The following is a 13,181-nucleotide window of genomic DNA, read 5'->3' as shown; positions in this document are numbered from 1 at the left end:
GGAACATGGCGTCGGTATTTGGGTTAGTTGAGCAAGCCACGCCCTGCGAGTTAGACCAAGCGAGAGCAGAGAGTGGAAGAAAGAGGACAAGTGCAACAAGGCCGCTGCCTGACCCTTGGGGACCCCGGGTGGCTGCCTGTGGGCATGGGGAAGGCGGCCTCTCAGAGGCTGATCTGTGGACACCGGCTTCACCCAGCAGGCAGTAGTCAGACTCTGCTTGTGGCTGTCCCTGAATGGACTTGTGTGTAGTCCGGGGGGGGGAGTCACTCAGATATCTGGGGAGGAAGGGCCCACTGGTCATCAGCAGGGTGGAATGTCCATCCTCACATACAAAAAAAAGCAAACCTGTAGCTGAGTCAATTCCAACTCACGGCCACCCTATGTGTATCAGAGGAGAACTGCTCCATGAGGTTTTCTTGGCTGTGATCTTTACAGAGGGAGTCCTTGAGTAGTGCAAACGGTTACACGCTTGGCTACTAGCTGAAAGGTTGGCAGCTTCAGCCCACCCAGCAGCACTACAGAAAAGGCCTGGCGACCTGCTTCTGAAAATCCTGTGAAGCACTGCACACACAGGGTAGTCATGAGTTGGAATCGACTCAACAGCAGCTGATAACAACCTTTATAGCAGATTGCCAGGCCTTTCTTCGCTGTGCCACTGGATGGGTTTGAACTCCCGACCTTTAGGTTAGCACTTGAGCGAAAACCATTTGTGCCACCCAGGGACCATTCATCTATACAGGGCTGGATAAAGAGGAACTGACAGATCCCCAAAATTTGACCATCGGATGGGCCAAATGTAGCATCAAGAGACCACGAGCTCAGAAACAAACAGTGGTGATGGCTGTACAACATGGTGAATGTAAGTAATGCTACTGAATTGTACATGTAAAGAAAAGACTGAAATGGCAAATGTTTTGTTACACAGGTAGTCCCCAGCTTATGATGTATTCGAGTTATGACGAACTGCACTTACGACCATCTTTTCTTGTTTGTACATCTTATTGCTAGTAACATATGCTACATACAATGCTGCAGTCGTAAAAGGACCATACAAATGACTCTAATTTTCTGACTAGAAATGCCATCCCCATTCCCAGGGGTAACCCAGCTGATCCAGAACCTTCCACAAGTGGAGTTATTATAGCAACTGACAAAATGCCAGGGTCATCCATTTTTTTCTGGATGTGTTTTTTTACGTATGTACTAAAATATATCTGTAAGTTTATATGCAATGTTTCCAACTCCCAAAGACAAAAGATTGGATTTATGAAGACACTAATAAAAGGCAGTAATAATGGAAACTGAAAAACAAAAAAGGTATTTGACTTATGTCAGAACTGACTCGTGATGAAATCATTGGAATGGAATCCCATAAGTTGGGGACTACCTGTATACAATCTTATCACAACAAAAAAAATGCAAGAGAGCAGCCTGTACATCCACTAGGTATTCTGTTTCCATTTGCTATATGTTGGCGAAAGCCCAGCTGGCCCATAGAGCTCTTTTTATGAGGCAATGGTAGTTCAGGGGTAGAATTCTCGTCTTCCACGCAGGAGACCCGGGTTCGATTTCTGACCAAGGCACCTCATGTGCAGAGACCACCTGTCTGGCTGTGGAAGCTTGTGTGTTGCTATGATGCCGAACAGGTTTCAGTGGAGCTTCCAAACTGAGATGGACTAGGAAGAAAGGCCTGGAGCTCTCCTTCTGAAAATCAGCCAATGAAAACTCTATGGATTATAACGGTCTGATCCACAGCTGATCATGGGGATGGCGCAGGACTGGGCAGGGTTTTGTTCTGTTATGCATGGGCCCACCATGAGTTGGGCAGCTAGCACAACAATAAGTTCTTTTTGGACTCATGCTGGTGAAAAGGAAACACAAAAGCTGATCCTGTGGCTGAGCGAGGGCAGAGGGGATGGTCCCCTTTCCCTCTTGCTGCCTCCCCCAACATTCCCAAGACATGTCACTGAATCTTGCAGACAAAACAAAAATACAAAAGAGAGCAGCTTGGCTCGTTTTTAAAACTGGCTAAGGAAATGGTAGCCTGCAGATATGCGAAATGCGCTACATGTGCGGCCTGTGAGATTCGAGTGGTATTAGGTTTCATTGTAATCCTTGTGAGGTCAAACACATAACAGGTGCTGTCAAATCGACCCCATGTGAATCAGGGTAGAACTGAGCTCCACTGGGTTTTCGGTGGTTGATTTTTTCAGAAGTAGATTGCCAAGGAGGTACCAGAGGCACCTCTGGATGGACCTGAACATCCAATCTGAGTGTGTTTACTGTTCGTGCTAGCTACCCAGAGAGTCTGGGGTTGAATAAAGCATAACAAAACGCATTTCAAAGCTGTGTCCCTGGCTGTGACCAGCTTTGCTCCTGGCTGGCCTGAGCCCAGAGCGGCCTCTGAAGGTCAGATACAATTACCGCACGAGTGCAACGGCTGAGTTGCTTCCTGCCCTGCACTGCGTTCGTGCCACTAAGGCATGAGAGCTATCACTCCCATTTTGTAGATGGAGGAGTCATGCTATGAGCCCTCCAGTTACTTCCAGAAGGTCACACCACTGGGTGAGTTAGTGGTAGGGAGCCAGAAACAAACCCGGGTTGTGTGACTTCTGGACCCTTCCAATCATATCCCGCTGTAGTCCGCAAAATTGGAGCCATGGCTCAGGTGGAGCCACAGAAATCCTCCCTACCCCAGATGGGCTTCTTTAAATGCTAACAACAGTAAAAGGGGGTGGGATGATTAATATGTGTCCGCTTGGCCAGGACATGGTTCCCAATGGTTTGGCCAAATGCTACTCTACTTGCTGTTCCGTAATGTAATGTAATCATCTTCCATGATGTCATGTAATATAATCAGTCTATCAGTTGAAATGCGAGTTTCCCTAGGGTATGTTTTGCCTTCAGACTACAAATAATTATTTTGGCAGAACTTGCTGTCTTTTCACCCTGCACTCTCCTTGTTGCCTAACCCCCGGATCTTGGGACCCACACAAGCAGGACTCTCCACCCTGCTGCCTGACCTAAGGATTTGGGACTTGCCAGTCCCACAATAGTGTGAGCCAACCCCCTAAAGTAAATCTCTCTCTCTCTCTAAATACATCCCACCGGTTCTGTTTCTTTGGAGAACGCTGACTCAGAGAGAGGGAGAAGCAAGCTTTGCTCTATGTGCTGAGAGGACATGTTCGAGGCGGAGTGGGCAGATAATTAGATGCACGTTCTGGCCAAGCTGCCCAGGGGGGTACTGAGGTTGCAGCGCAGACACTGAGGCTTGTTATGAGGGCAGTTTAGCCACGGCTGGCTTGCAGACGCGAAAGAGCTCAGCGTAGTTTTTAGAAGCCGGTGAGGAATGCTGGGGAACCTGGCCACAGAGGGCAGGCGGGCAGGCTGGAGGCCCAGGGGCGGCGGGGGCAGTTGTTGCACTTTGGAGGAGGGGCCGCGTGGCCGCAGGAGGGACTCACGGGATGAAGGCCCAGGGTTTCTGGAGCCGGCTGAGGGACTGGAGAAGCCGCCGGGGGTCCTCGCCCTGCCAGGGCAGCCCCTTGATGGTCCTGATGATTTGATCATGCAAATCTCTGGGGAACCGGGGTGGGGGGGAAGGAGGGGTGCAGTGACAGAGAGAAGATGGAGTTAGAGCAGCAGGCCCGCCACCTCAGGGTCCCGGTACTGTTGGAACTGTTCCCCAGTTGCCGGAGCCGGAACATGCAAGTGTGGTCAGCGCATAAAACCCTGTCAGGGATCTGCTCGCCGCTGCCCTTCCTCCTGTGCCTGGAAGAGGCTTTGGCCAGGGGCCGCCTACCTCTGGGGGGCATTGAGCAGAGCGGATTTTGTAGCGTGGCACTTCAGACCATTGAAAAAGCAGCAAGGGGCGATGGAAGAAATAAGACCGAAGGGTCTCCATGGGAAGAAGTAAACTGCCTGCCCGTTACCATTCTGGGACCAAATGTCAACCTCCTGTTAGCTTCCTGAAAAGTCTTCGGAGGGATGACTTTGGGTATACAAGCCAGAGTTTCATATGGCGATTCTCAATAAGGGCCATTCTGCCCCCAAGAGACACTGGCCATGTCTAGGGACATTTGTGGTTGTCACACCCGGGGGGGGGCCACTCACATCGAGTGGGTAGAGACCAAGGATGCTGCTCAACATCCTACAGTACACAGGGCGGCCCTCCTCCCAGAGAACAATTTGGAACCAAACATCAGCAGTGCCGGGGGCAAAAAAACCCAGTTTAAGGGGATCTTCACCATGAAGAATCCAATCTTATTAGCTTCATTTTGTTCAAATGCTGTTGATTCAGGCCTGAGCTGACTTTCTAGGCCTACGGCTCTGGCACCAAGGGCTTAGAGATAAAAATCGAGTGCTTTTAAAATGAATTATTAATGATGAACACAGAAACGAATGTCCTGATGGAACTTTCTGGAATGATTCTAGGACCAAACGGGACATTCAGTCTTGTTTGTTTTACATGCATGTTTAAGCTCAAGGCAGTGGGTGGAAGGACCCAAACAGCACCCCCTCATTCGTGTTCCATGCACCAGACCGTGTGAACCAGACCATGTGCCCAGACCAGAGGTCGCACTTACCTCCGCGCCCTCATTCTCCAGGGAGGCACAGAGCAAAGATAACAGAGCATCACGTTTTGTACCTGCGCTCAGACGCCTCCTCTGTGCCCGGAGCTTCTCCGTGCAACTGCCACATCCCATACCCCCTGCCCCGGCCAATCTGGCGAGTGTGTCCTCCTGCATGTCCTGGTGCCCCCTAATCTGTTCTCTCTTTGCCCTGATGCTGCACAGTGCGCTGGGGCAGACGGCTCCTCTCATGTGCCTCCCTGGTCTTGGGTTCGAAGGCCCTTGCTTCCACTTACTTCTTGCTTTCATAGAAAGCAATGATGTCCTCAAAAGCGTTAATATCGAACTCCTCAGAGCCGTCAAATGAGAAATCTAGCATTGAGCAGCTGAAAGGGAGAAGCTGTATAAACCGAATGCACTCCCTGGTAGGATCCGCAGCTGGGAGCTAGGCCCTGGGGAGACCAATGGGTCAGAGGCCCCTTTGGGAAAAAAATAAACCTCATAACACAAGCAATAGAGGGACACATTCACCTTTTGACCCATTTCGAGTGAAAAAGTTGATTTAGAAATGCACATTGCTAAATGCAAGAAAATTATAGGTTGTGATTTCAGATGAATGAGTCATAGTCACTCACCAGGTCTAGCTCTACCTTCATGGCCACAGTTTATCTCTTAAAGAAGTATTATTACAAAGGACTCAAAAAAATTGAAAAATGACTTACGCTCAAAAATTTCGAGACTCACTGTCTATGGGATTTGTGGATCTTTAGGAAGAAAGCAGGGACGTGGCTGCCCCAGGGCCTTTGCACATAATGTCCCTGTGGCTGACAAGGAGGTTACCCGCCTTGCCTGGCTCAGCTGGTCCCTTCTCAACTCAGCCCGCCTAGCTCTGCAGGGATGCAAGGCAGTGTCCGTCCCTCGGCTTTGTCACCACTTGGACATCTGTCCAGCGTGGCCTCAATCACACTGTATTGAGGTCTCTCACCCCATTTGCTGGTCATTTTTATCCCCCGGTGCCAGTATGTCCTGGGGTATATGGGGACCCTTGGTCATTGCTAAAATGAGTTGCTGTCTAGTCAACTTTGACTCCTGGTGACCCCACGTATGTCAGGGTAGAACTGTGCTCTATAGGGTTTTGAATGGCTGATTTTCCCGAGGTGCCTCTGGGTAGACTTGAGCCTCCAACTTTTCGGTCAGCAGCTGAATGTGTTCACCACTGGCACCACTCAGGGACTTGTGGTCACTGCTAGGTGACTACAACATACCCGGTGCCATCGCACGTGCAGCAGCGAGGCACCTGTGGTCGACAGCTAGAGAAGTCACTTAGCAGATCTATGCTCGGGGCACGCCTTCCCTGGGCTAAAAAAAAAAAAATAAGCTAAAGGGACCCAAAAAATCCAGCTGTCGTTGAGTTGACTTTGACTCATGGTGACTCCATGAGTGATAGCAGAACTGCTTCATAGGGACTTCTCGGCTGTAATCTTAATGGAAGCAGATCAGTAGTCCTTTCTCCCACGGCACTGCTGGGTGGATCTGAACTGCCAACCTTCAGATTAGTGGTTGAGTGCAAGCCCTCTGTGCCACCCAGGGACCTCTGACTGAGGGAAGAGGACTCTCTGCCCCTTGGCCCACCCACTGGCAGCCCTCTTTGGCTACAGGAAGGATCCCCTGTTAACAGGGCCCCCATCTGCCCTGCTGTGCTGTGGGGAGAAGGATACCACCCAAACGCCACAGGTCACTCACTCAGGGTGGTGGCTACACCTCGGCGTGGAAGGTGGGGTTTTCTGGGGATGTTTTAAACAGCACTGCTATCTAGACGCTTTGGTTTGGAAACGGGTTATTGTTGCTGTAGTTAGTTGCTGTTGAGTTGATTCCAACTCATAGGAGCCCATGACTGCAGAATAGAACTGCTTCATAGGGTGTTCAAGGCCGTGACCTTTCAGAAGGAGATCGCCAGGCCTGTCTTCCAAGATGGCTCTGGGTACATCTGAACCATCAACTTTTCGGCTAGTGATTGAGCGCCTAACCATTTGAGCCACTCAATGACTTTCTAGAGGCTTTGATTTGGATGTTCCGAGGTCTTGCTCACCGGTACAGTTTTTCCGATGGGGTGCTGGCTGCTCTCTGTGGCTCTCCAGGGTGATTTTGGATGCCAGAACTGTCCATACCTGCTGGGGACAGAGAGTGCATGGTAGGGTGGGCTGCCTGGAGCCTGGGAACCTCGTCTTTCCCATGGAGCCTGTGAGCCTTAATCAGCTGCCATTGAGTCGACACTGACTCATGGTGATCCCAGGTGTGTTGAGTAGAACTGTTTCATAGAGTTTGTAATGACTGATATTTCAAAGGTAGATTGCCAGGCCTTTCTTCTGAGGAGCCTCTGGGGGGATTACAACCCAAATCTGTCAGTCACCAGTGTACCACCCAGGGACTCCAGCTGCCGGCCCTATGCTAGCCAGTCTCAAAAAAACACACTGTGTGATCTTAAAACCAAACAATAGTTAAGCTTAACTAGTAAACAATATCTGCCTTGAGCATTGTACACTTTCAAGATCTGTCTATATGGGATCAAACTAACAACAGCAACTAAAAAGATTAGACAGGAACCTTACGGGGCAGTGAGTTTATGTTAACAGGAGAGGAACGACCCAGAAAAGGAAGGTGAGAGTAGCTATATGATCAATGTCACTTAACTGTACAAAGAGAAACTTGAATTGGTGTATGTTTTTGCTATGTACATTTTCAACAAAAGTAACAAAATAAATACAATAAAAAAAACAAAAACAACATATGACTCAAGTTTGGGCAGAGCAGAGAATTTTGAAGTGGCTGATGCCCCCCGAAAGAGTACCATGTATTCCCCATTTTTTATAAAGGTTTTATCTTTGAGTTCCTTTTAATCAATAATCTCCATGAAATATAGCCCTGAGGGGCACCATGCAACCCTGGGTGAGAGTCACTCAGCCCTTCTAGAAGGTTCCTTATTGGAAAAATGGGGACATGCATTCCCACCTTCTGGGAATGGGCAAGGTTAAAACATACACCTCAAGTGAAGGACATGACCCCAACAGGCCCCAAATACACTCTAGCTCACAATTAGAGGGTTTTGGCTAGTAATCCAGTCTTGATTGTGCTTTCAGGAAAACCAAACCAAACCAAATCAACGCAATCATCAGCAGGTGGAAACAACCCAAATGTCCACCCACACAATGGATTACTCAGCCATGAGAAGGAATGAAGCAATAACACCCTACAACGTGTATGAACCTTGAAAACATGATGCTCACTGAAAGAAGCCAGACATAAAGGGCCATGTATTATCTGATTCCATTATATGAAATGTCTAGAACAGGCAAATCCAGAAACAGGAAGTAGACCAATGGGTGCTAGGGATGGGGAGGGGAGGAGGGGGAGTGAACCTGGGTTCCATTCCCGGCCAACGCACCGCACATGCAACCACCACTCGTCTGTCAGTGGAGGGTTGTGTGTTACTATGATGCTGAGCAGGTTTCAGGTGAGTGTCCAGATTAAAACGGACTAGGAAGAAAGGCCTGGATCGACTTCTGAAAATCAGCCCATGAAAATTCTGTGGATCACAACGGTCTGACCCAAAGCCAATCGGCCATAGCGTGGGACTGGGCAGCGTTTCGTTCTCTTGTGCGTGGGGTCACCATGAGTCAGGGGCGACCTGATGGCAGCCAACAACTCTCGACAAGAGCTGGACGGCGGCCCCTTCCTTCTGCTTACCTGCAGCCTTCTCGGCCCTCTCGGCTCGCAGCCGCCCGGCCTCCCGCAGCACGGCCATGGCACGCACGGCGGCCCGCAGCACGGCCCAGCGGAACACGGCCACCGGGTCCATGCCGATAAGCTCGCGTACGTAGGAGCTATCACTACCTCGCAGGAGAGCCACGATGTCGGGCCGCATGTAGTCCATGTTCTTCTCCCGGAAGTCCTGTTGGGGAAGGGAGAGGAATGAGGTGGGTACAGGGAGGGGTGGGGGTGCAGGTGGGGTCTCAATCACACAGAGCAGTTCCCACTAGGGGCCCTCCGACCATGAAGATGAGGGTCTAGGGTAGGGTTAGAGGCCCTGAAGCCCACCCAGCATCTAGCATAGGGCAAAACAAAAACAAACCAGTTGCTGTCAACTTGACTCTGATTTGTGGTAACCCCATGTATGTCAGAGCAGAACTGCACTCTGTAGGGTTTTTCAATAATTGGTTTTTTCAATAATTGGTAGACTGCCAGGCCTTTCTTCCAAGGCACCTCTGGGTGGGTTTGAATCTCCAACCTTTTGGTTATCAGCTAAGTGGGTTCAACGTTTACACCACCCAGGGACTATCAGTAGGTATAAGAAAACAAAAAATAAAAAACCTGTTTTCAGGGAGTTGATTCTGACTCATGGTGACCCCATACTGAAAAAACCCACTGCCGTCAAGTCGATTCCGACTCATAGCGACCCTACAGGACAGAGTAGAACTGCCCCATAGAGTTTCCAAGGAGCGCCTGGTGGATTCGAACTGCCGACCTTTTGGTTAGCAGCCACAGCACTTAACCACTACACCACCAGGCCTTTCTTCCAAGGTACCTCTGGGTGGACTTGAACTACCAACCTTTCAGTTAGCTGCCAAGCATGAGAACCATTTGTGCACCCAGAAACTCCTGGGTAAACGTGCCTGGCCTGAGTAAGCCCAGACACAAGAGGTTTCTGCCCTGGGCTTGGCTGCCTCTGCGGGGGCCCCACAATGGACACGCACCTTGATCTGGTACTTGACCCTCCCTGCGAAGTGCTGGATGATGAAGGCAGGCTCCATGACAGGCGTGCCCAGGAAGTACTTGTTGTCCTCGTGTTGCTGCTTGAACTTGGCCAGCAAGGTCTGGCTCGTGGCGTGCGGGAAGCTGGGGAGAGAACGTAGGCCCTTCAGTGGCAGGAAAGCCACCAGTCATGTGCTCTGGACTCCATGCCATGTGCAGACAGGCAGGTGCCAGAACATTCTGTGCAGGCAGGCGTCCCTGGGAACTCTTCTGGCACAGGGTGCCGTTGGCAGAGCTGTGGATGATGGCCATGGAAACGAAACGGTGAGTGAGCACCATCGCCACATGCTGAGTATGCCGGAAGCCTGCTACCTGCTGCCAGCAGCTGCGTTCACAGCCTGGCAGAAAGACACTGAGGGTTAGGATGCTGAGAAACAGGAAACCCCATTCATCGCCAGTGGGAATGTTAAATGGTGCAGCTGCTGAGAACAATATGGTGGTTCCTCAAGAAGCTGAACACACACAGCTACCGTGTGACCCAGCAATCCCAATCCTAGGTATATCCCCAAAAGAAGTGAAAGCAAGGACTGAAACAGACACTTAGGCACCAATGGTCGCCACAATACTCTCAACAGCCAAAAGGTGGGACAACCAAAACGTCCATCAGCAGATGAATGGATGAACACGATGAGGGCCATCCACACAGTGGAATATTACTCAGTCACACGAAGGAGTAAAGCTCTGGCATGCTATAACATGGATGAACCCTGAGAACGTGACGCTCAGTGAGAGAAGCCAGACACATAAGTCCACACATCGTATGATCCCATTTATGTGAGATGTCCAGAAGGGGCACATGCAGAGAGAGAAAAAGTGGCCTGGCAGCTGCCAGGGGCTGGCGGGAGGGGGGCGGGGAGTGACTGATGGCAGGTACAGGGTCCTCTTTTGGGGTGATGAAAAACAGTTGGAAATGGACAGTGGTGATGGTTGCACCATGGTGAAGGGATGAGGTTCGGGCCGCAGGGCTATGGGCGAGCTGAGCAAACACCTGGTCCATGAGGCCCCTCGTTGTTTTCTGGGGACTGCTGACCAGGCCTGCAGTGTCTACAAACACTAGCCTGGGCAAGGCCTGGACCTGGCCGACTGCGGAGCAACTTCTGGTCCCAGGTCCATCTGTACCTGGATGCCATGTCCTGGAGGGGGCTGTCCAGCTCCTGGAGAAGGGAGAGCCTGGGCTGAAGCAAAGCTCTGTTCTGTCTGGGGAGGGATGGCAGGGCAGGATAAGGGGCTCCTTGTACCTGGCTGCTCCTGCCTCCCAGGAAGGAAATGTCATAGTAGCCTCGGCGCACCCGCCTCTGCCAAGCTCACCACAGATGCAGGGGGTGCCTGAGCCTCTGGACCCTGATGCGGCTCAGCGGGCTGTGAGGGGGGTGAGGAGGTGGAGACTCTGCAGCTACAAAGGTCATCGTTTCCAGGGCTGCGACACGGGTGGTGTGAGAGCAAGACGCTTGCCTGGCGCGCACTATCCAAGGGGGTGCCACAAAACTCCGGAATCAAAACAAAAAAAGCCAAAAAAATCGTAATACCAGTTGCCGACGAGTAGATCCCAGCTCCTGGTGGCGACCCCATGTGTGTAGAACTGTGTTCTGTCAGGTTTTCAATGGGTGATTTTCCAGAAGCAGATCACCAGGCCTTTCTTCTGAGGCACCTCTGGGTGGCCTTGAACCTCCAACCTTTGAGTTAGCAGCTGAGTGCGTTCACCGTGTGGACCACCCAGGGGTTCCTTTTATCACAATGGCTAACATTTATTGTATACGTGTTCTATGTGATTGGGGTTCTACAAGCCTTAGCTTAAATTCAATCTCACGACAGCCCTATAACCCCCCAAAAAACCCAGTGCCTTCGAGTCGATTCCGACTCATAGCGACCCTATAGGACAGAGTAGAACAGCCCCATAGAGTTTCCAAGGAGCACCTGGCGGATTCAAACTGCCGACCCTTTGGTTAGCAGCTGTAGCACTGTAAGTAGGTATTACTATTACTTTATAGATGAGCAAAGTGAAATGTAGAGCTGGTAAGCCGAGTCTTCAATATCTCTCTTGTCCTAGGATTTGCCCAGCTATATAGACACAATGAACAAAAATAAGCTAGGTTCTAAATAAAACCAGGCCCGATCCTAGGTGGATGGTTTGTCCATACACACCTGCCCCATCCCAGTCCAGGGGGCCTCCTAGAAAGCGCGATTTCATTCTTCCTAACATGCCCCGTCCCTTCTTGTCCATCAGAATGTTCCTCATCTATGTCCCAGCCACAAATGGAGGTGCTGTCTTCTGCCCTGGATGGGGACACAGTTGGAGGTGGGAGCTGTGTCTAATTCACTTGACACTCCCCCCAAGCTCATGGGGACCTTATCAGTGTGACCCCAATGTCAGGCTTGCAGCTGGTGCCCATGAGCGAGGCACTTCATAAACGCCCCTGTTGCCCTCACCCCCGGCAGCCAGGTGAGACTCATGATTCCACACAGCAAACGAGGGAACTGAGGCTTGGCAGTGAGTTCTGAGCCAGAGAATGCGTTATGGATTGAATTGTGTCCCCCAGAATATGTGCTGTAAATCTTAACCCCTACACCTGTGGCTGTGATCCCATTGGGGAATAGGGTTTCCTCTGTTATGTTAATGATGCCACATCAGTGTAGGGTGGGTCCTAAGCCAACCTTTTTTTTATTATGATTTATTTTCTTTGTTGTTGGTGAGAATACACACAGCAGAACGTACACCAAGTCAACCATTTTTACATGTACAATTCAGTGACATCAATTACATTCAAGTTGTGCAACCCTTCTCACCTTCCTTTTCTGAACTGTTCCTCCACCACTAGCATAAACTCACTGCCCCCCACCACCCCAGCTTCCTATCTGACCTTTTGGTTGCTGTTGTCAGTCTGATCCCATACAGACAGTTCTTAAAACAACATAATGCTCAAGGCAGACATTCTTTACCAGCTAAGCTAAACTATGGTTTTAAGAAGCTGTCGGGATATTTTTGGCTTAAGGTTTAAAGATGATCTCAGGGCAACCGTTTTGAGGGTTCATCGCACCTCCACGGCTCCAATAAGTCACATTTGGGAACAGGGCTTTGTTATGTTCATGAGGCCCTATCAGTGTAGGGGTGGGCCCTAAACCAACCACTTTTGAGATATGAGTGGATCAGGCACAGAAAGAAGTAGAAATTCGGGAAAGGGATTCCATGTGGAGATCAACAAGGAGTGCTGAGAAGAACACAGAGAAGCTGAGACAAGAAACTTGCTCCACAGTGGACAGAGAGAGCCTTCCCCTAGAGCCAGTGCCTTGAATTCAGACTTCTAAGCCTCCTGAACTGTGATAAAATAAGTTTCCCTTCATTAAAGCCATCCACTTGTGGTATTTTTGTTACAGTAGCTCTAGGAGACAAAGACAGGCACTCACCTGCTCTCCTCATCCAGCAGGTAGAAGAGGCCGGTGGGCTTCCTGCTGATGAGGTGTATACAGCCCACATTGTCTGTGTAGTCGATGTTGTGCCAGGTGATGCCTTCACTCTGGTACTCCTCCTGCGGGGCAACAATAATTACCGACAGGAAAGAGGAGCAACTCTCTGACGCCTATCGGAGCAGGGTGCTGAAAACCACAGTGTAGCCTACCAGTTACTGTTGAGTCGACCCCCACTGATGGTGACCCCATGTGTGTTAGGGAAGAACTGTGCTCCATAGGGTTTTCAGTGGCTCATTTTTCAGAAGTAGATCGCCAGGCCTTTCTTCTGAAGTGCCTCTGGGTGGACTTGAACCTCTAACCTTTCAGTTAGCAGTTGAGTGCGTTCACTGGTTGCACCAC

At 50.3% G+C, this 13,181-nt stretch overlaps 1 protein-coding gene across 7 annotated transcripts in view; it reads right to left on the bottom strand.

Annotated features, from left to right (window-relative positions):
* MYO9B (myosin IXB) overlaps positions 1-13,181 on the bottom strand; it is an 88,834-nt gene that overhangs the window by 27,146 nt on the left and 48,507 nt on the right. For 5 of the 7 annotated variants that reach the window (XM_064280931.1, XM_064280933.1, XM_064280935.1 and 2 more), the window contains exons 11-15: positions 12,780-12,901; positions 9,320-9,461; positions 8,313-8,517; positions 6,658-6,739; positions 3,462-3,575 (exon numbers count right to left, since the gene is read on the bottom strand). In XM_064280931.1, coding sequence (XP_064137001.1) covers positions 3,462-3,575; positions 6,658-6,739; positions 8,313-8,517; positions 9,320-9,461; positions 12,780-12,901 — 665 coding nt within the window. The remainder of the gene's footprint in view (positions 1-3,461; positions 3,576-6,657; positions 6,740-8,312; positions 8,518-9,319; positions 9,462-12,779; positions 12,902-13,181) is intronic. The other 2 variants (XM_064280938.1, XM_064280934.1) reach the window with 1 other exon arrangement.

The sequence above is a fragment of the Loxodonta africana genome, chromosome 3 (assembly GCF_030014295.1).
Source record: "Loxodonta africana isolate mLoxAfr1 chromosome 3, mLoxAfr1.hap2, whole genome shotgun sequence".
Taxonomy (NCBI): Eukaryota; Metazoa; Chordata; class Mammalia; order Proboscidea; family Elephantidae; genus Loxodonta; species Loxodonta africana.
This window is presented reverse-complemented; position numbering and strand designations above follow the sequence as displayed.